Below are 24493 nucleotides of genomic sequence, written 5' to 3'. Positions count from 1 at the left end.
GCACGTCTATAAACTGAAACAAAACTCAGCGAATCCCACATGGAAAGAACCTATATGTGGATATATGCACATATATGAAACCTATATGCAGCATGTGCATATATGCTGTATATATGCAGCATATATGCACATATATGCTGCATATATACAGCATATGCACATATATGATAATATATATGCTGCATATATGCGTATATATGCCACATATAGGCAAAATTGAGGTGCATATATGTGCATATACAGGCCATATAGGTCTCCTGTATTGCTTCTTTATATCCACATATAAGCCCTATATGTACATACAAGATATGCCTCCTATATAGCTCATAGCAGGATGGTCATTTTGTAGCTCATATCTCACTTTGGCAACTGTCATACATGATGCCTAGCTCTGATAGGCACATCTATCAATTCGAAGCTCACAGAGCTGAGAAGATCAAAAAGATATATTTTTTTCTGTTCAGTTTTTTGTCTTATTTTTGTTCTTGTACTATTTGATTGTTGTTAAGTAAATAAATAATGTACATTTCTACATCACATAAAATATGTGTTTTAGAATGGATAGTGTTGTATACTTTGTTTTCTACCCGACAAATTGAACTGTAAAGTGAAAATCTTGAACATGATTTATTTTGTATTCAGTGTTTTCAGTTTTCAGTGTTTTTCAGGCATCGGAATGGACCTCGAGCTGGGACTCTGTCGGAGCACTGCACAAGGCTGTCACATTTTGAGAATTTAAAAACTTTTTTTTTTACTGTACACTTTAAATATTAAATGTTTAATTTAATAAAAATCTTTAATTTCTTAAATTACCCACAAAATAAGTTCACAAGCACTGCACCATTCCACAATAATTATTATTTTGATTATTATATATATATATATATATATATATATATATAGGACTGAGGCTAAAGTTTATGTGAATAAGGCTGCATTTGTTGATCAAAGCAGATTCATAAGAATTGTTTCTGTACATGTTAATTTTTCCCATTTATTTTTATTTTATTTTTTATATGTTTGTTCATACATTGTGTAAGAACTACATCAACACTAACACATGAATTGTGAGGATTATTTTATTGCTTTGCGGTTAACAGAGCACAAAGTGTTTTATTACATGAAACAATCAAAAAAATGGTTGGGTCTTCAGGGACAGAAAGACAGCTTTTCCACCTTTTGACCACAAGATGTCGTTGTTTGCAACCGTTTGCAATGTGTTGAAAAGCTTCGAGTAATGAACCATTTTACAATACAGTCGAGGGGGAAAGCCCCGGTGCTTCACAAAGCTTCATTTCACCATCACTAAATTCTGTAGAAAAATGGAAACAACTGAAGCCATAAATGTTACGATGTAAGTTAAAGCAGGGAAGGATGCAGGATCTACTTGCAGCAGCTTTTATTTAAACAAACTCAAAACCAGACAAACTAGGAAACATGACTCGGGAACAAAATAACCAAAATACAACAACATTAAGAACTCACAAAGACTGAACTAGACACAGGGCTTAAATACAAAGGCCAACAAACTAAACAAGATAACAAGGGGCGTGGCTAATCAGAAACACCTGGGAAGACTAATAAACAAGAAAAACTACAAAGGACTACAAAACATTAGCCTGGTTAAAACCAGACCATTCTCAGTAGTAACTGAGTTATAGTCTGGCAAAGCTCCATAGACAAATCATTTCCAAAGGGGCGTCACCAACGGACGTCGCTCAATCAGAGCGATCGTCATCATGTAAAGCCATATGCTGCGTCCCAATTCGCCTAAGTTACACTACGCCATAAAAGTATGTACTCTTTTTGTGAAGAAAAGGTATTTACTTTTGAATGTGTAGCAAAAAAGTAGGCAAGCTTTGGGACATATTACTTCGTCATCTTTATCGGACGGATCTGTCGCGTGCATCCTGTCACTTAAACTGCCCTGTCAATCATCTCGTCACAGTTAAAATCCTCTATTAAATCTAATTTAATTTCTTACCGTTTCGGAGAGAAATGTAGTAGCATGTTCATCTGCCAGTGGGTCTTTCATGGAGACTGTCCTCATGTGTTTACAATTTGAATATAATAATGCATTTAAAAGTTGAATGGACGTCGCTCAAATGCCTCTGGAGAGCCAATCAGAGAAACCAATCAGAGCGATCGTCATTGTGTAAAGCCCGCCTCAACGTTTCTGATCGAAATCTGAATTTGCCGGAAGCTGTCTGGGTTTTCCCAGGCTAACAAAACATGGCACAGAACAGGAAATAACAAAAGTGCACACAAGACAAGAGGAACACAAGACAGGAATCATGACAATAAAAATACTTTAAAGCAACACCATGGAGTTTTTCAACCTTCATAATATATTTCCAAGATCCTTGTGATGGTACATCGACTTACAATAGGTTGAATGACACGTCTGCCATAGCCTGACGGGGTCTGTATCGCTTTTACTGGCACTACGCAACTTCCGGGTTCGGGTAGTAACCCGAGCACAAAAAGAACTACAAAATTCGACTGCTTTACGGCACACCTCACTTCCCCCACCACCCCACATCCCCCCACCCCACACCCCCCATTTCCTCAAATTCGAACGTGAGAGCCCAACTAGCGTTTGTTTGCCGGCTGGTATAGCGTGTGTATGTTGTTGTCATGGCCGAAGCAGCAACGAAACTGAAGAAGGCAAAGGTTTTGTCGGAGGAGACTAGGAAGAGAAAAAGGGAGAGTGACAAAATCAAAGGCCGGACGAGGATCAATATTGGTCCAGCGTTCGCTCGCTGGCGTGAGCTAAAGGAGGAGGAGGGGTGCCCGACCGATGCTGACTTGGTAGCTTGATATTATAATATTGACGATATATGGCTATTACCTACCACACAAACATTGAATTGAATTAGCATCCATTCTGTAAAACAGTAGCCAATAGGCTACTATAATGACGCTGGCTTGTAAACGTGAGCTACGCGATCTTTTGGCGTTTGAAAAAAATAAAATCCATGAAATTATTCATATGACATGCTGAAATATTATGCCACTGTACCTGGGATGAAGACATTTCACACACAACGCAGGCAGTCTGCCCAAGACGTGAGAACTCCTTCTGCAGAGTTCGGGGGTATCGGCTTGTCAACAAATGCACGTGTATCCCCTGGTGTAACCATGACAGACTTTACAACAGTAGTAGAAGACAATACTGTTCCCCAACTGTAGGGGGACCCCGAGAGCAAAACTTACATGGTGTTGCTTTAAAAAAATTACTAACTTGATGCCACAAACAGAACTAAACTAATTTGAGAAACATTTTATTCATCGGTTCAGTGAAAAAACCCATGATAGCAACTCTTAAAATGTCTGAAAACACTTGCTATGAAACACGACTGAACTGAGATATTTATCTGGTTGTGTGTGAATCCTCCCCCAACCTCAGTCAGTTTCCGCTCACACATCCGTCTCCTTTAACATCACGAAAATCAACAAGCTTTTGCTGATCTTACATTTTCAAATGAATTCTGGCCCTGAATGAAAACTAATAGCAGAAGAGTGAAATATTGGATTAGATATCTGTATCTACTGGTGTGTTTAGTGTTGTGAGCTGTCAATCATATTTGATCTCTGACCTGTGACTCTTATTTGTATAATGTTTGCTTGTGTTGTTACTGTAAAGGCCCTGTATGATTTAGTACTTCAGTGAGCTTTTATCACTTTATAGTCCTTCACATCCACTGCAGTCTCACAGTTCTGGCCAGTTGATAATAACTGGAATATCACAATACACTGGAGACGGTAGATCCTTTTCCTATTTAGCGCCAAACACTGGAATAGTCTTCCTAGCTTTGTGAGGCAGACACACTCTGTCAGCTTAAATCTAGAGTAAAGACACATCTCTTTAAACTGGCATACAAATAACACATTATCACATCGTGATTGCTATCGATAAATCTACAGGATGTTGTGGCCGACTGGAGCTCAAAGTGGTGAAGCTCAGATGACATGAAATAATCAGTAAAACACATCTAAACTGTTAAAATACACATCTGCATGTACAGTGAAAGCCAGTGCAGATATAAAGCACACTGCTGCAGCGACCCGCATCTCTGCACTGTTAAAGGATCTATATTAAGATGAAGATCCTGATATAATAATGAATGCTGCTCGAGCTAATGCTCAGTGAAATATGGCTCGGTTGTGTTCCTGCACAGATGGCTGAGACTCATTGGCCGGACACGCAGCCAATCAGAGGAGACCACGAGTGAAGAGTCAGCGCTGTGGGCGGGGCTTCTGTGAAGCACGTGATTGGAACACAGAGGAAGTACAAGCATTACTTTCATGGACTCTTATAATAAAGTCACGTGTGGTACAGCGTTTTAAAGTGAACATGGAAGATATTTGTGTTTTTTGGCAAATTTTAATCATCTATTTTAGGGGTGTCCCAAGACCCAAATATTTTGGAGAGAACTCAGTTATTTCTTACAAAGAAAAGCTGTGATTCCTGTTAACTTTGAAGAAGTTGATGTTATACTAAAATGTTTTTCATTTGATGGTGATAAAAATATTTTGTTTATATTTGATTTAATTATTATGATTGCCCGTTTCTATATTCATAAATTCAAATAGAATGAAAAAATGCCAAATCGTGAGATCCTTGACATAATAATAAACAAGAAAAATATATGTGGTGCTGCATGTGATCTGTAACACGAACTTAACACGTATTGTATATTTTTCTTGCAGTAAATCTGCAACTAGAACATGTATGTCAGGAATCACAGATGATACAGACAAGATGGTAAGTTCAATGCTTTAATTGCAGACTGAATCGGAGTCGGAGACAAATGGTGAGCAACAACAACACAGAATATCAGAGATGCTTAGCTGAATAGTAATAGAGTCCTTCTTTCTCTCTTTCTTGCAGATGATGATGATGAAAGATTGATGAAGATGGTTGGCAGGCGGATGGAAGAAGATCGCGTCTCAGGTAAGTGAACAGGTAAGTGTTCAGGGAGTCTGTGAGTCATGAAATGACGAGACCAGACAAGTGACTGCAGGGAGAGTGCATGTTATATAGGGAGTGCAGGTGATGGGTTACAGGTGACAGTGATTAGTAGTCCGGGGATAATGAACGGGAGAAAGGCTGAGTGGGCGGAGAGAGAGAATGAGTGGGAGGTGATGATGAACGTGGTGGAGATGGAATCCTGACAGTACCCACAGTAGGTTACTTCGTTCAACTGCCTCTGGATGGTAAATGGTCTGATGAATCGAGGACTCAGCTTACGGCAAGGCAGACGGAGGCGGATATCACGAGTCGATAGCCACACCTTTTGTCCTGGCCGATACTGAGGTGGATCGAGTCGACGACGGTCCGCTAGTTTCTTGTGCCCCCGAACTGCCTGTTGGAGATGCACATGAGCTGAGTCCCATACCCCCTCGCTCTGATGGAACCAGAAGTCGACAGCTGGTACCTCCGAGGGCTCACCCGACCATGGAAAGAGTGGAGGTTGATATCCTAGGATACACTGGAAGGGGGTGAGCCCAGTGGTGTTCTGCCGAAGGGAGTTCTGAGCATATTCTGCCCAGGGGAGGAAGCGGCTCCAGCTGTCCTGGTACTGATGGCAGTATGTTCGCAGGTAACGTCCTATCTCCTGGATCTTCTGCTCAGTCTGGCCGTTCGTCTGCGGATGGTAACCAGAGGAGAGGCTGACGGTGACCCCGAAGAGCTTGAAAGAGGCGTGCCATACCTGGGAGATAAACTGGGGTCCCCTGTCCGAAACAATATCCTTTGGGATGCCGAAATTCCTGAAGACGTTGTGGAAGAGAGCTTCTGCTGTTTCAAAAGCTGTGGGAAGACCAGGTAAGGGAATCAGCTTGCAGCCTTTGAAAAACCGGTCCACAACGACGAATACACAGGTAAAGCCTCCTGATTTGGGTAGATCAGTCATGAAATCGATCCCGATATGTGACCACGGTCGTCGGGGAAGAGGTAATGGCACGAGCTTGCCTTCGGGGAGCCTCCTCGGGGTGTTGGTTATGGCACAGACTGAGCATCCGCGGACGAACCTGGAAACATCCTCGGAGATGGACAGCCACCAGTACCGTTGACTGAGGAGTGAGAGGGTATGCTTGCTACCCGGATGTCCAGAGCCCGGAACTGTCCAGAAGGGGAGTACGAAGATGTGGAGGTACGAAGATACGCCCTTCTGGACCTCCCGGCGGAGCGGGTTGGCGTGCAAGTTCCTGGGAGATCTGTTGGTCGAGTTCCCAGAGGATAGGACTGAGGATTATGGCTGGAGGGAGGATAGGCTCTGGATGAAGGTCTTCAACTGAGGCATGATGAAATCGTGATAGAGCGTCTGCCTTGCAGTTCTTACTCCCAGGTCGGTACAATACCACAAAGTCGAAGCGTGTGAAAAAGAGAGCCCAGCGGGCCTGTCGAGGGTTCAGTCTTTTAGCCTCTCTTAGGTACTCTAGGTTGCGATGATCTGTTATCACCTCAAATTGATGGTTGGCTCCCTCCAGCCAATGCCTCCACTCATCGAGGGCCAGTTTGATGGCCAGCAGCTCCCGGTTGCCGATGTCATAGTTCAGCTCCGCCGGGGCTAACTTCTTGGAGAAGAAGGCACATGGAAGGAGTTTGGGAGGCTCACCCTGCCGCTGAGAGAGAACTGCTCCCACTCCAGTGGAAGAGGCATCCACCTCTACCACAAACGAAAGGTCCGGGTTGGGATGGACGAGGATGGGAGCAGTGGTGAATGCTTCTATTAAGCGCTGGAAGGCTTGGATTGCGGTGGGAGATAAGGACAGAGACTTGGGCCGGCCTTTGAGGGATGATGTGAGGGGAGCACTGATCTGACTGTAGTTCCGGATGAATCGTCTATAGAAGTTTGCAAAACCAAGGAAACGTTGCAGTTCTTTTACGGAAGAGGGTTGTGGCCAGTTCTGGATGGTTTCCACCTTCCTCTGGTCCATTTGGATGCCCTGTTGGTTGATGATGTAACCCAGGAATTGAACGGTGGTGGTATGAAATTCGCATTTCTCCAGTTTCAGATATAACCTGTGTTATCTCAGTTTTTCGAGGACCTGGATGACATGTTGACGGTGCTCAGACATCGAAGACGAGTAGATGCGTATATCATCAATGTAGACTATTACGAAACGGTTGAGGAATTCTCGAAGGACTTCATTCATATAACCTTGAAAGACGGCAGGAGAGTTGGATAATCCGAAAGGCATAACCTGATATTCGTAGTGGCCTGAGGGGGTCACGAAGGCTGTCTTCCACTCGTCACCGTGCCAGATTCGGATCAGGATATACGCACTTCTAAGGTCCAGTTTGGAGAAAATGCATGCTCCAAGTTGATGCTCATTCATCGAGCAATACAAGGATACTTGGAGAAGAAACCCACTGCAGTTCTCCGCCTAACCGGAGTATGTCGCTGGCCGGGCCATGGGACTCGCAGAGGCAGTGAACAAAGCAGCGGCAGGTTGCGGAATTGAAGGTGGGGGAATGGATGCAGCGGCGGCCGGAGGATTAGCTGGCGAGGGATCCTCTCTAGATTCTGCATGGTGGTCTGGTCTTCTGTCAGGAATCACAGATGATACAGACAAGATGGTAAGTTCAATGCTTTAATTGCAGACTGAATCGGAGTCGGAGACAAATGGTGAGTAACAACAACACAGAATATCAGAGATGCTTAGCTGAATAGTAATAGAGTCCTTCTTTCTCTCTTTCTTGCAGATGATGATGAAAGATTGGTGAAGATGGTTGGCAGGCAGATGGAAGAAGATCGCGTCTCAGGTAAGTGAACAGGTAAGTGTTCAGGGAGTCTGTGAGTCATGAAATGACGAGACCAGACAAGTGACTGCAGGGAGAGTGCATGTTATATAGGGAGTGCAGGTGATGGGATACAGGTGACGGTGATTAGTAGTCCGGGGATAATGAACGGGAGAAAGGCTCAGTGGGCGGAGAGAGAGAATGAGTGGGAGGTGATGATGAACGTGGTGGAGATGGAATCCTGACAATGTAACAGAGTTAGTTTTATGAGTTAATACAATTTAGAAACTTTTTTTAAAATAATATTTTAGCTGTATGTTGTTTATACCGGAATATTGCAAAAACAAACTAATTGGTAATATTAAAATTAAATAAATAAAGTTTTTACAGATAGGCTATAAGACTTTTGAGAAAAGTACAAATAAAGCTGTATATGGTACACTGCTGAAATATTTCAAATATACATCAAGTTTGTATTCCTCTGAATAAATCATGAGAGACTCTTGAACCTCAGAGTGAGAAACTTTATTGATAAAGGCAAGAAAATACATATGACAAATATACATCAGTAGTAAAGTGAGATCTGTGTCTATTTATTATTTTTTTTTGTACTTGAGAGAAGTTATAAACAATAAAGAAATATAAACAATAAAGTGACACTGTTAAAATCTGACACTGAAAGAGAGCACAAACTCAAATAATCATCAGTATTTATTATGAAAAAAACACTAAAGAACAAAAACACACTTGAAGAACCTTTAAAGTTCAGCGTTCTGCTTTAGATTTCAATACTTCCTGAAAAAGATGAACATAAAAAGCCATACATTAATAAATCTCACAGATAATTATACATATAATTATATAATTATAATTATACATGCAAAATCAGTTTGTGAGAAATGACATCATCAATCATGTACCTGATGTGTGAATATGTGCTTGATCTCATTCAGCTCTTCTGGATCTGATCTCATAAACCACAATAATGACAGTAGCCACGCCCACCAGAGCAGAGAGGACCAATCGGATCACAGCTTCAGTAGGACCACAACAGTGGACAGAGTCTGAGGAATAAACACATCAAACTGAGATCAGATCAGTCAATAAACACTAATATCAGCGCTGACATCAACTAATATTTCTGAATACACAGAAATATGATCAAATCTAATCAACAATCTTATATTCGGTTCCAAGTGAGTTTTTATACGGTCTGTCATCTCAAACTATAAATGATTCAACAATTCAACATGTAAATAGTAGATACGAATATTTGAAGGAGAAGAAAAATGATCTTTACTCACCATAGACAGAAACTCTGAATGCTTTTGATGACAATCTTCTTGAAATCATCAGTAGTTTATAATCTCCAGCATGTTCAGTTGTGGTGTTTGTGATGGTCAGAGATCCAGTTTGTTTGTCCAGCTTCAGTCTGTCTCTGAATCTCCCATCAAGAACATCATCATATACAGTGATTCTGTCGAACTCTTTATTGATTTTTGCTATTAAAGTGTTTTCATCTCCAAACCTCCACTGAATCTCATCATCATCCTTCATTTCAGTAAGATCAGAGTTTAGAGAGACTGACTCTCCCTCCTTCACTGACACTGACTTCACTTCATCTGTCAAACACAGAGAACAAACAGAAACAGGGTTTGCAAATATTAATACTGTTAAATCTCTTTATAATGGTTTACTAAATTTGAACAGTTTAAAATTTACATTAAAAATAAACAATATAAAATAACAAAAACAAAACTGTGTATGAATTAATTAAAATAAATTCATTAAAAAACAGGTGTAAACTTTTTTGAACTCACCACTGACAACAAGAATGAAACTCTTGATCGTGTCACTGTTGATATATAGTCTATAATCTCCAGTATGATCAGTTCTGGTGTTTGTGATGGTCAGAGATCCAGTTTGATTGTCCAGCTTCAGTCTGTCTCTGAATCTCCCATCAAGAACATCATCATATACAGTGATTCTGCCGGTCCGTTTATTGATTTCAGCAATTAAAGTGTTTTCATATCCAAACCTCCACCGAATCTCATCATAACCCTTCATTTCAGTAAGATCAGAGTTTATAGTGACTGAATCTCCCTCCATCACTGACTCTGGGACTGAATCACCACACACACACACACACACACACAGTTAATGATTAATAAAAGTAAATAGTTTGAAATTTAAAATTGAAATGAATATCATCATTAAAAACCAAAAGCAAAATGGAGTTTGAATTATTAATTGTATCTTTGTGCTGAATAAAATATAAAACAAGTGAAACAAATATTTTACTCACCGTAGACAATGAGCCTGAATCTCTTGATCTCCCTGTTGATCAGTAGTTTATAATCTCCTTCATGTTCAGTTGTGGTGTTTGTGATGGTCAGAGATCCAGTTTGATTGTCCAGCTTCAGTCTGTCTCTGAATCTCCCATCAAGAACATCATCATATACAGTGATTCTGTCGGCCCGTTTATTGATTTCAGCTATTAAAGTGTTTTCATCTCCAAACATCCACTGAATCACATCATCATCCTTCATTTCAGTAAGATCAGAGTTTAGAGAGACTGAATCTCCGTCCTTCACTGACTCCACTACAAAACTCCTACCTGAAGAACAGAGTTTTCCACAGATTAAAGCTTTAAAATCACTTGGTTTGACGAAGCTTCACTAAAATACTTAAATACATATTAGTCCGGCTCTGTCAACACTGCGTTTGAAACATTTAAAAATCCTGATGATTATAAACTACTATTACTAAGATCAGAGATTAGAGTGACTGAAATAAACAATATCATAAAACAACGAAAATATATATATTTTTAATTTAATTGTCATTAAAAACAGGTGAAACCAATAGGCTATTTAACCCTTTCACGCGTGATTCTGACTGGGTGAGTTTATTCAAGGCAACATTTATTTTAGAACGTTTCTCCATTATTGTTTCCTTGGCGAACCGTCATGATCTTGATTTAAAATGTGAGATGGCGCCGCCATGTTTGTTTGCGCCGCAGTTCAAATTGTCTGAAGAGTTTGAATCTGACAGTTATGTGACATCACTGAACATTCCAAATCCCAAATGTGGGACCGTATCACTCAAAAGGTTTACTCACCGTAGACGACATGGAGCCTGAACCTCTTGATCTCACTGTTGATCTGTAGTTGATAAACTCCAGCATGATCAGCTGTGGTGTTTGTGATGGTCAGAGATCCAGTTTGATTGTCCAGCTTCAGTCTGTCTCTGAATTTCCCATCAAGAACATCATCATATACAGTGATTCTGTCGGCCCGTTTATTGATTTCTGCTATTAAAGTGTTTTCATCTCCAAACCTCCACTGAATCACATCATCATCCTTCATTTTAGTAAGATCAGAGTTTAGAGAGACTGAATCTCCCTCAGTCACTAACTTCACATCAACACCAAACACTCCTGAAGAACAGAGTTATTCACAGATTAAAGCTTTAAAATCACTTGATGTTGGTTTGATGAAGCTTCACTAAAATACTTTTAATCGTGTAAATGTGAAGTGATTAATATTCTGCAGCAGTTCAAAGACAAAAGATGATGAATGAAAATGAGAAATAGTTGAACAAGTTTTATATAATCAAGTGACTTTAATCTCAAATAAGAGTGTCAGTAAAATCACACATTATTTGTTTCCATACGAGAATAACAGTGAATGTTGATCCTTTCTGACTAATTTAACCAGTAATTTATCACATCAGAACAGAAACAACTGAAACCAGAAAAACACATTTAAAACTCACCATCCAGACGCCACAAACACAAACAGAGCAAAACTAATTTGAGGAACATTTTCTTCATCGGTTCACTGAAAAGCCCACGATAGTAACTCTTAATGTCTGAAACACTCAGATTGATCTGAAAGACTGAACTGAGATATTTATCTGGTTGTGTGTGAATCCTCCCCCAACCTCAGTTAGTTTCCGCTCACACATCCGTCTCCTTTAACATCACAGAAATCAACAAGCTTTTGCTGATCTTACATTTTCAAATGAATTCTGGCCCTGAATGAAAACTAATAGCAGAAGAGTGAAATATTGGATTAGATATCTGTATCTACTGGTGTGTTATTTAGTGCTGTGAGCTGTCAATCATATTTGACCTCTGACCTGTGACTCTTATTTGACTGTTGATGGATTCACTTTATTTCAGTGTAAAGATGTTTTGTGTGGAGTGGAAGATTGTGAGCTTCTTATTAGCAGGAGAGAAAATGAAGAAACGCTTCAGCCACAAACTACTGACACACACAGAGACGACAAACATCCGGCAAAAGATGTTTATCCACCGACAGATCAAACCAGACACACAGATATTTGTACTGATAAAATAAAATAGAAAAGCCATTGCAGGGTTCATTTGACGCGAAAGCCAGTAAATTACGTCATTAAGTAATATTTGCTTGTGTTGCTACAACAAGAGTCAGAGTTAAAGGAACACACAGTAACCTGTAAATGTAATCATTCATTTAGAGAAATTAGCATTTGGTGACCTGCTAGATTTAGTCTTGGTAAAAACTGAGTCTTTTGGTCTTTTCTTCTGAAGAAACTGAGAAGGCCTGGATCAGTGTTTTCTGAAATAATGATGAGCTTATATAACAACTTTCATATTTCAACAGGGACGGTATAAGGACTGGAAAAACTACACTGAAAACATTCAACACTTCAGTGCACAAACATCTCCAACAAGACCACCATGAAGTCAGCACTCACAATTATTGAGGGAGTGGAGAACATTCTCCACTCATATATGTGTGAGAATGACAGTATATGAACTGTCCTATATTTTCTATTATTCTGTACTGAGTGCTTGACCTTTGCTGTCCCTGTTTGGAAGGCAACATGCAAATTTGTCACTGTATGTATGTGTAAAGTTGCCATTTAATGACGTAATATGTACGTAAAACATCTCTTTAACCTGGCATACACATAACACATTATCACATTCCTATAATTCAAGTGCATTAAAGGATTGTTAGGCTGTATAAATCAGCTCAGCCGGAACAGGAACACTTCCCATAACATCCAATGTACATGTAACATCATAAGAGGAACAGCATCTACACTAATATTAGTCTGTCTGTCTCTTTCTTTATCCCGAGGTTACTGTAGTCAGCTGGATCTGGTCCGTTGTCACGGGTCAGGGTGTGTCACCGGCCCCTCTTTGTTGTTTGTTTTTGTCCTGCCATTTCTGCAGCTCGTGATGTGGGCAATTAGCACAATCACAAGCTGATCTTCCTCACCTGGCGCTCGTTTCCCCTACCCTTTATATTCCCAGCTGTGTCTACCAGTGTTGTCAGTGGATTGTTACATGTCTGTTTGTGGTCTCTGTTTTGCTTGCCAGTGTGCTGTGTTCAGGAAGTCTAGATGTGGGGGTCGGTGCAGGACTGTTCGCCTGCAGTACTCATCTATTGCTGGACATTCCTGGGATCTCTCTGTCTGTCGGTGGTCTCCTCTTCTCTACACGTCCGTATGTGTGCGGGCTGTGCTCACAGGAACCACCAATTGGAGAAGCTTAACATTTGTTCACTGTGTCACTGAACTTCATATTGTTCACTAAGTTTTCTAATAAACTTCACTTCTCATCACTGCATTTGAGTCCTCCTCATCTCTATACACCAGGCCTACCCGACAGTCTGTATCCAGATCAGATGGAGGATCTGCACATAGAGATGAACACAACAGCCCTGAATGCACAGATGCTTTGTACGCTTTCTCTGTGGAAGGCCCTGGTATCACCTCGAGTCCCACGCTTGTGTTGCCGTCGCAAGACTACCTCGACAGAAACCAGTCACGGGTTGGGCTGTGGTTTTAAATAGCCGTCTAGATCAGTAAATTCATGAGAAACTCCACAATCAGTCAAATCATCATTTAACAGTTTTGATGTGTTTTACTGATTATTTCACGTCATCTGAGCTTCACCACTTTGAGCTTCAGTCGGCCACAACCACTAGATCTGATAGATAGTGTTATTTTCACAAGTGCCTCATAAACTTATCACGGACTAGAGAAGTTAAAAACATCTTAAAGCAACAGTTTGATCTTGTCATGAGATCCTGTGAGTGTTTCTCTCTAAACGTTCCTGTAGCTGACTGTATTCTGCAGGTGATTCAGACATTTTATAAGAAATTAACAACGAACGACCTGAAGACAGTCACATATTAAAATGTGCACTCGAATGTCTGTGTTTACTGCATTGCAAATCTGTTCATCATATAAAGCCATCATGTCTCTTTAAAATCATTTGATGTTAATTTGATGAATCCTTCAGCAGAACAAAGATAAAGATCAAATTAAAATATTTGTCTAGTGTGTTATTTAGTGCTGTGAGCCGTCAATCATATTTGACCTGTGACTCTTATTTGACTGTTGATGGATTCACTTTATTTCAGTGTAAAGATGTTTTGTGTGGAGTGGAAGATTGTGAGGTTCTTCATAGAAAGAAAAAAAAACGCTTCACACACAAACTGACACACACAGCTCTCAAAAACATCCAGATGAAGCTGTTTATCCATCAACAGAACATACTACAGATTGCGGAAACCCATAGCTGGTTTCAATTTCACTTAAAAACTGAACTGATAACGGTTTTATTTTAGATTCAAATTCAATAAAAAAATGTTTTTATGAATTATAAATGTCATACTTTTTTCATAAAGATTTAATATAAAAAGCAATTTTATGATAGCATTAGGCAAATCAAGCAGACCATTAATAAATTATTTTAATAAAAAAAAAGAGTATTTGTGAATTATTAAAATTATTGGTCTTTTTTTTTTTTTTCTTTGAATGCATCTCTTTTTCAAATGTCTTATCTTTTCTATTAAAATAAAAATAAACATCAAACACACATTTTCTACAGTAGAGATAAAATACAAGGACCCACTTCATATTCAGTGTATTTAACTACTATGTACTATTAACATTTAAATTAATAATTTGATGGAGTGCTCTCTTTTTTATGTAGTAGTCAAAATCATTTTCTAATGTTTATAAAAACAGGAACCAACAGATTCTCAGACGTTTCCGGTGACGTCAGAACGCTCGCGACGTTGTCATGGTGAACAAGCTCGAGCGTCGCGTTCTCGTCGAGGAAAGATTCCGTTGTAAACATGTTAGTATCAGAGCCTCTGTTAGTACACTACCTTTCGGCGTACTGCACACTTTAGAGCGATTTATAATGCCTTTACGAGAGCTCGTTTGCTTGGTTTTGAGGCAGACGAGGCGTTCTGGTTGCATTTTAGGTGAACCTACTAACTAACGTTAGTCAAGATGGGGAGTCGTGGAGGACTGAGGAGTTCAGCTCTGGATCGGGCTAAAGCTCATCTCTCGGGGCAGAGAATCTCAAACACCGCGATATCAGCGGACAAACGAGATGTGGTTAGTGTTCATTATACACACAGCTGCTCTAGAGAAATGAAACTTTATTTTACTTCGTTTTGTGTTGTTGGAAAAACAAAATCTTGGTAAACTTTCTCAAAGAATAATAACTTACTACCCCTTTTCAGCAGCCAATATGCGATTATATAATAAGTCATTGTTTTACCATAAATGTTGTAGGTGATGATGCTCTTTTTAAGTTTTGCTAATAATGATAATATTGATGTTTAATATTGTCGTAATACAGGTTAGGGCAGGGGTGGGCAAACTACGGCCCGTTAGGCTGTTTAATCCGGCCTTAAGATCGCATTCATTTAGCCTTTTTCTTGCAATACTTTGCGTTTATATATATATTGCGTTGCATAGGCTATATTTGACAATCGGAATATCAGATATTTCATGCCATAGCTAACAAATGTAAAAAAGGAAAAATGACATAAAAGCAGATCATCATTCATTCAGCGCTGTTGTGGCTGCGGTGTGTCACATACAAGCAATGACGCGTCACCATAGAAACCAAACAGACGAGACACCCCTCGCTGCAGCCTGTAGCACGATGACGTAGTTGGATGATTCAATACGTACTGGACGCGCATGCGCGGTGGTGCGTTTTGGTCTGTACAAATAAAAAAAAAAAATAAAAAAACTGAATTTAAGTTAAATATAAATGATCACTTGAGTGACAACTGCGTGATCTGACTGCTGTGATCAGTTTGTATATTAAACTTAAATTCAGGGGGGTTTTTTATTTTTATTTTTTTATATAAAACTATATAAACAAAGCTATAGAAACAAAGACGCTAAAATGCAATCATGCAATGAGCTTCTCTACTAATTGTGAAATTGATATTTTTATATTTGCTATTAGTATTATCCATACTGCAAAATCCTTATGTTTGTATTCAACTATGTGTGGGCCTAATGAAAAATACGGGATTTGATACGGGACGCATCATCTTACTTGTAAATACGGGACGATTCCGTATTTTAAGGGACCTTATGTACAGAGCACTGTGGAAAAATATCATTAAGAACTTTTTTTTTCTGACAAGATTTAGTTTAGCTGTTATTATTTCTTGCTTTCACTCAACAGCAAATGACCTGAATAAAATAAAATGCTTTATTTTAAAATGTTCTGTATACACGCAATAAATCCATCACATTTAGGTTTAAAATCATGTGATTTAAAATGTTGTAAAATTAACTATTTTGCATGTATGTAGAGAGAGAGGAAAGCATCACATTTATGTAAATAATTACTTATTCATCAATAATTACTTATTACTATTTATCAGTAGGCTACTACTACACAGGTTAGAACGTCATCTCACCTAAGACCAGCGCATGCAAATTATGTTCATGAACGTGACAAATGAACGAAAGACTCGGAAGGTAAAGTAATTATTTATGTTCCCTGTAAATTATTTTTGACTGCATTATAATGATTTCTTAATTCAGAATATGATCAAGATTGCGTAGGTGGATGTGTTCGGGGAATTTGCCAGTTAAAAGTATAACATTTAAAGCCCCTTAAATGAACGAAATGACTCGAAAAAAGATTCATTCATTTTGATGAACGAGATCGAACAAGAGAGTCAGCAAAATGATCCGAACCTCCTATCCAATACGTATTGGATCATCCAACTACGTCATCGTGCTACAGGCTGCAGCGAGGACTTCTTGAAACAGACAGCGACTTAAGCGCATAGACTTGTTGCATGTTAATGTTTTTTCCTTTTTTGGAAACTCACAGAAAAATGTTTGGTAACCGCTTGCAGACCTGTTTAGTTTTTCCTTTGATTTGTCTGCTATTTAGTTTCTTTGCTCCTCTGGATTTGTATCCTGACTGATTCCGTTTGCCGACCTTTATCGCCCGGCTTTCGACTACGCTCCCCTGACGTCTGCCATGTACAGAACCCGGTTTTGTTCATTAAATGTTCTGATCTGCCTTTGCTTTTTATGTTTTATTTTATTATTCTTAAAATAAATTTGTATATTCGTTTATTTCGTTTTTTTTCCACAAATGTATGACTTTTGGAAGTGCAAATTGATTGCCATATGCAGTTTTAATAAAGTTGAATTAACGTAACCATCTGTCATTTTTACTCTTCTAAGTGTACACTTGCAGGTGTTTTGTTTCTAATTTACTGTTAGGCCCATTAAATAATAATAAGGATAAACAATATTTAAAAAGTATCTAGGCTATAATTATCTAACATCTGACTAATTAAAAATTAACCTCAAAACATAACATGCTAAATGGGGGATATCTAGCATAAAAAATGTATTGTCAGAATGTCGTTACTCAGTTGTTGAATGAATTTCGCCCAGACGTTGCCACAACGTAAATGTGTTTGCTCAGCCCGATCTCATTAAAGTGCGAATACCACGAATTGTATTTGTAGTGCTTATGATACGCAGTTTTCGCGTGCATATGATACGCACTTTATGGCGTGTAGCCTAATAGGTATGCATTCCGCACCCCTAATCCTAACCAAGGGGTTTACAGTGCGTAGCATATGCACACAAAAAACATTTTTGGCGTATAAATGGCACGAGAAGTAAAATTCGTGGTATAGATACGCACTTTCATGAGATCGTGTTTCATAATCTGCTACTGGGCCGGCCCTCTGTCAAATTTTAAAACTCAGTGTGGCCCTTGAGCCAAAAAGTTTGCCCACCCCTGGGTTAGGGTAATAATGGTGCATAATAATGATAGATTTGAGAAAGAAACACTATCATTGGGATAAGTGAAGATCCTCTGAAGGGTGGAATTGAACCTCAGGATAAAGTGCCTGTTTTTGACTGCATTTTTGACATTGTTTCCAGTGTGTTAATGTTATAATACGTCCCAGCATGAAATGTTCTTGTTTATTCAGGAAAACTCTGCAAAATTGATGGCACTGACCAGACAGACCCATGACCTCAGTGACATCCCACCATCACCGAGGGAAAACCAGGACCTTGCGAAGAGTTTCGTTATAGGTGGCGGGAGTCGATTTCTGAAGAAGACCTCTAAAAATGCCACAGAAGACAGACAGTCGTCCGCTCCTAGTGGAGCTCCTGCAGAAATGGATGAATTTAAGTTCATACCTCAACGTAGTTCACAAAGCACGGCTTTGAGTAGACTAGCGCTAAACCAGAAAAGCAAAGGTGACGGGCCCAGTGACCATACACACCTCTCAGAACCACAGGAGACACGTTTATCTGTCCAGTCCAGCAGCGATCTGAGCATGACAGGGACTCGCTTTCTGAAGAAACCGCACCTCAAGAGGAAAGGGTTCCTGAGAGAACCGTTGGTTTAAATGAATATAAAGTCAGGAGAGTCAGTTTAGACAGCGACGAACAGGACATGCGAAGACTTCTAGGAGATTCTTTTAGCCTATCAGAGAGTTCCTTGCAAAATGCAGCGAGGAAGACGAGTCCTCAACCAGTTAAAAAGGTATTGACCCAGTTAAAGTGTTAGTTGACCACACATTTTACTCACCCTCATGTCCTTCCAAACATCTTTCTGCTTTTCTCTTTCTCCAGTTATACAAGAAGAGCAGTGAATCTTCACCAACCCCTGAAAGACACAGAGTTCTCCACCATAGAAGTGTTTCTCCATCCCCCAGCAGGCCTGAGTCTCGCGTGATCCGGTTCACTGAACGTTCTGTGTCCTCTGAATCTGATCACAGTGAGATCCGGTCTTTGGATGATCTCTTTCCTGTAGACTCAGATGACACTCTGAGCGAGAGGAGTGCAGTATTGGATGGTAAAACACCTGTCGATGTAACATCTAGCAATCATCTAAACCAGGGAACGGCAACTGGCAATATTTTCTGGCCCGCCGGATTATTTTGGAAGTCCTAAATGCTGCACAAAACTCTTCCAATACTTGAGGAAAGCCGTAGTCGCGCGGCGATTTCACCGCCGCATACTGTGTGAAACGCCCATAGGGAATCATGCAGCGCGGGATTACATTTTAAAGTATAGCCTAACTGTGCGTTCACACCGGACGCGAATAGCGCATCAAATTCGCGCCTGCCGCGTCTAGTTATACACTTGACCACTTTGTGTCCATTCGCACGTCAAAAGACGGTAGCGGTCAGAACTCTGGTGTACTTTGGACGGAGCAGGCGGTCTGACTGACAATAGCCCATCCCGACACCTTTTGACAGCGTATCCGCACTTAATTCTGACCACCTGTACACCTAGCTCTGAGGAGCTGTTTGGTACTGAAACCATTGTCAGTCAACAACATTCTTTTTTTGCAAGGATGTTTGAAATAGTTCGGCAGAAAATAGCCTACTTCATTTGTCAGTAGGGCAATATGATTTTCGTTTATGTTGCTTAGAAATTTGAGTGATAGGCTTTGTCCTATTTAATTTCTGTTATTTATATTTCATAATTTTTTTCTGTGGCATTTTTTTCTCTGCTGACAGTAGGCCTACAATGTTAAAATAGCCTAATATTTATATTGACAGACCTCCTTAAACCTTAGGTGTGTATGTGTGTGTCCCGAATAAATAATAATAATAAAAAAGGAATAAAGTTCAAAAGTCGGACTGTAAGCGAATGAGGCATGATTTACACCTTTATTAAAATGACTGTAATCTGTTCTGTTACCACAATAGTACTTGATCTGTTTAAAATGATTTCCTTGATATATGCCTAAGGTGTTAAATTCAAAAAAAAAAAAAAAAATTGTCTAATCCAGTAATTAATTTTTTCAATTTTTGATCTGAGCACAATCAGAAAATCAGAAAACCCGTCGTTATTCGTTTTTTCATTTTAGTTTTTTCAGTTTCATTTTTAATGGAAAAACAAGTCGTTTTTCATCTTTTTATTTTTGGTATTTTCGATTGAACGAATGATCCACGGACGGTGACGGACCCATCATATTCTGCAATTATAGGCCTATATAAGAGTATTTAATTTGTATCCATAGGCCTACTCTGTGTAGCTGGCCCACCATCTACTGGCTAAAAAAAATATTGGCCCGCGGCCAAAGTTACTTGCCGACCCCTGATCTAAACTATTCTTTAATAGAATTGTATGCCCAAAACTTTTATTCTCAACAAATTTCTTTTTACCCAGATTTCAAAATCAATGTAATGACACTGGATGATCTTGCCCCTATACCTTTTGCCACAGCTGAAATATCACAAGAAAAGGTTTGTTGAATGCCTAACATGCATTTTTTTTTAAATCCCCCTGTAGTCAATCCCTTTAAACTCATCTTTGATCACCAAAATATATATATATATTTTTTTAAATATTCTTCATACCTTAAATAGCTTGAGTGTAACTCAACACAATTGTCTCATTTAGTATACACAGTTCAATGAATATGCAAATGAGCCCCGCCTCCACGTCACTTTGTGACATCAGAAACGCCAGCGATTTCAAACCGCGGTTTTGATTCACTGCAGTTTTAAGGAGAAAATACTCAGCAATGGTGTCGACTTATAAATTTGCACATAGTTTGTCTTAAAGCATATTAAAAACACCACATATACATGTAAACAACATTAAAAGCGTGATTTTCAATTGTTTTAATTTATGTTTTCAAATTTAAACAAAATATATATTTTTAAATCACAGAAAGAAACAGAAGCCAGAAAGGAAGACAGGAACAAGAAGTCATCCAACATCTCAAAGCTCGCTTCGCCACCCACACCGGAAGAAGCCTCGGCAGCCTACGAAAGTGATTTTGAGAGCGAGATCCCATCAGAGACGCCATCAAGTGCCAGTGAGATCTCAGAACGTCTCACAGATGAAGCTAAAGATGCCTCATTGGTCAGCGAGCTCCAGTACAGCTCGTACAAATCCCAGGTTGACGACAATGATGATGATCGTACTTTATCACAATCATCACTGTCATCCAGTCGCCACTCAGACTCTTCCTCGAGGTCTAGCTCGTCCAATGCGACTGTAACCCACGGCCCCAGTCCTGACCGTCACGAGGTAAAGGAGGTTGCGGTACAGACGCAGATGGATGGATTTGCCTACACGTGGTCTTCTGGTAGGTTTCTGTAATCGGTTATTTGAGCAGTTTCTTTGGGGCGTCCCTCAGAGTTATAGTTGAGGGCCACTTTTGTTCTTGTTTTTAGGACACGTATTTGGGCGAATCTTAGAAAAATAAACTCAATAACACATCCAAGTCATATTTCGAACTTAAGGCAAGACATCCCAGGTGAATAGGATAAATAAAATTAACTTATATCACCATTCTTCTCCAGTTAATTGATTACATTAATAATCGCAAAAAATAATTGTATTACTAGTCTTCTGAAATGTTAAGGCTAAATATGCAAATGAGGTGTTATCGATTTAAATATGCACTAATTTGCATAAAAGTTTAGAACGAAAATCTGAACATTGGATAAAGTCAGGTTCAAAATTCTTGTTTCTTTTTTTTTTTTAAGTGTATTAGAGTCAAAGATTTTTACAAGCCGCATTTCCATTACCTTTCAAATTGCGCAAATTGAAATTGCGTGTTGAATTGAATTGAAAATACGCCCAATGGAAACACGACAATTTCGCAAAAATTCCCATTTGTCGCAAAAAAGTTTTTACGCTCGCATGAGGTGTTTTTTCAGGCAATTCGAAAAATAAATATTTCACAAAACTGCAATGGAAAGTTTTAGCACATTTACAGTCACCTGACGTAAATGACATGGTGTGTTTGGACAGAATACGAGACAGAGTTCTTTATTAAATTCATAATAGACAGAAGAATTACAGGAATAATGGATTCTAAACCTCAAATAAATGCCACAATCAAGACCTCGAAGCAGAAATGAGGGAGAAACACCCAGAAACACCTCATATGTGCCACTCACAAGTATAATAAGGGTCGTTCCTTACCATTAATGCTTGGAAAACACACATACCTCTCCTTCCATTAATAATAATGGCCAGTGCAGTGGCTGGGATATAGTACATAAACCCACCAATGTCCGTTGCCATGGTTTTTGGACTGATTTTACTTATCGCGAGAGGAAAAAAATGAAGTTTTAGTCACATAACATCAGTTAATGGAAACGGCATCATCAAACGTAGTTTTTTGTTGACATTTATAATAAAAAAATAAGTTTTGCGCAAATCTGTAATGGAAACGCGCCTACAGAGGGGATTCAGGATATCTCCATTTATCACTCCAGAAAATACTGTCTACAGTAAATTCATCTTTTTTTAGGAATAAAATGTTGTATAAAATCAGGAAAATTATATATGAACAAACCCTATGTATAAACCTCCTTAGAAAAAACTAATTTTGAGAAAACGGCCTTTAAAGATATATACTGTAATTGAAACCTACACACATAGATCAAGTGCTATAGTCTAAAAGATACAGTTAAAAGTGTATTTTGGATGTTTTCTTTCCACTAGTCTGAAAAAACACTTTATGAAAATTGAAAAGCCAAAATGCCCAAAATTGACAGATGCATGAAAAAAAGAAAAGTTTTTGCCTGTAGTGTCTCGCTTAAAGGGTTAGTTCACCCCAAAATGAAAATCTGAGAGCTCCATAGACAGCTTTGCTACTGAAACTTTAGACACTTTAAAAAGTTCATGAAGATATCATAAAACTAATCCATATGAATGAAAAAGAAGAAAAGAAGAGACACAATCGCTTTATATGGCAGATTCAATTTGGGGCATCCCTCAGGGTTATAGCCTTGGACCACTTTTGTTCTTGTTCTGAGAGAAATGTATGTGGGTGAATCCCACAAAACCTGTCCAAGAACATGTTTAGGCCATATTTAATTTCAAAATCAAAAGAAAATAAACTTGCATCATTGGTGCTCAGGCCCTAAAAAGAATAGTTTTTGCATTGTGACTATTTTCATGACATTTTAATCACATTTTAATCCCAAATTTTTATTATAAAAGTGTTTTTGTGAGATCCACCTGTTTATGTTGGCCATTTTCCAGGCATGGCTGCCGTTGGTCCGTCTCTGGGCATGACGTACGTGGACCCGACTCCAATAGCCAGTCACACAGTCAGCGCTGAAGCCATAGAGAGTGAGTGTACGATGTGAATATACCCTTATAAACATGAACCTAAAAAAACATGAACATCTCAAGTGGTTATTGTTAAGAATGAGAACTGATATATAACTGATAAGAGTTGATGTAGCTCATTATCTCCCATGCTAACAGGTTTGACGGCATATAATCCTGCCATTATTGCACTCAACGACATGTTGCGACAGCAGTTGGCCCTCACAAGATCGTTCATCGACTCCACCAGACGCCATTACAAATCAGTGCACGAGTCCCTGGGGACGGCTGACTACAAATACACCACATTACAAGATACTAAAGAGGTAAGAACGCATTTTACTGCAATGACTAATCCTCAATTTCATTTGTCAAGGAATGAAGATAAGAAGGTGATAGATAGAAGTATCATTTAGCCTATAAAACACAGATAATATACATCTTTATTAAAAGTTCATCAAATTAAATAAGCCTGACATCTACCCTGGCAATCACTTTAGACGAGTGCACACTGTTAGAAGACATTTAGAAGTATAATATACACACACACACACACACACACACACATATATATATATATATATATACATATAAGGGATGCACCGATATGAAAATTTTGCCCGATACCAATAATTATTTATATTTGAAACCCGATAACCGATATATTGGCCGATAAGTCTACATTTTTATAGAATTTTTGAGAGCCTGATTACAAAAACAAAAGTCTCACCCAAGACATGTCCAAACACACAATAATAGTGTTCTCATTATAATTTGATGTACCCTATATGACAGACTTGCACTGCACGTTACACTGAACTGTATTTTCCTCTTTTGAAGTGATTCCAATTATATTTCAAGAAATTTAAAACCATCATGTTGAACAGTGTGTATCTGAAGTGTCTCAGCTGAAGGAAATAATCCATTATTTATCGGCTTTAATACATCAGCCAAATTTTCTCATCGGGCCGATAACGATAAAAATAAACACATATTGGCCGATACCGATATGGCGGCCGATATATCGTGCATTCCTAATATATATATATATATATATATATATACCTAAAATGTTTCTATCGTAATATCTTTCATGTTTGCTAACAGGAATTTCTTTATTTTTCCTGTAGTTCATCCGCGCTCACAGGCCGCCCAAACTAAGTATTGAAGACGCTCTAGAAGAAGTTCTACAGGAAATGCAGGACTATCATTACATGTAAATAAACAGATCAACATTTTGGATGCATCGTCCATAAATCGTAAACAGCCACAACTTTTCAATCATTGTAAATGCTACATGTGCCTAAATAAAACAGCTTTTTTTTACTACCTGTTCATCGTGCT

At 38.9% G+C, this 24493-nt stretch overlaps 1 protein-coding gene and 1 pseudogene across 2 annotated transcripts; one reads left to right on the top strand and one right to left on the bottom strand.

The window, feature by feature from the left end:
- Positions 1-8261: 8261 nt before the first annotated feature.
- LOC311084257 (uncharacterized protein) lies at positions 8262-11669 on the bottom strand. Its single transcript, XM_084116176.1, has 7 exons — positions 11528-11669; positions 10872-11189; positions 10056-10367; positions 9571-9873; positions 9055-9372; positions 8671-8814; positions 8262-8545 (listed from the first exon to the last, which is right to left on the bottom strand). The coding sequence occupies exons 1-6, from the start codon at positions 11583-11585 to the stop codon at positions 8696-8698; spliced, it is 1428 nt and encodes a 475-aa protein (XP_083972302.1). The 5' UTR covers positions 11586-11669; the 3' UTR covers positions 8262-8545; positions 8671-8695.
- Positions 11670-14833: 3164 nt separating this feature from the next.
- On the top strand, positions 14834-24478 carry LOC311085056 (annotated as a pseudogene). Its single transcript, XR_014609604.1, has 8 exons — positions 14834-15160; positions 18040-18602; positions 18692-18914; positions 20240-20316; positions 20747-21167; positions 23081-23170; positions 23309-23475; positions 24280-24478. The product of XR_014609604.1 is annotated as an uncharacterized misc_RNA (transcript).
- The last annotated feature ends 15 nt before the right edge of the window (positions 24479-24493 follow it).

This window comes from Abramis brama, assembly GCF_963993115.1.
Source record: "Abramis brama genome assembly, chromosome: 6".
Taxonomy (NCBI): domain Eukaryota; kingdom Metazoa; phylum Chordata; class Actinopteri; order Cypriniformes; family Leuciscidae; genus Abramis; species Abramis brama.
This window is presented reverse-complemented; position numbering and strand designations above follow the sequence as displayed.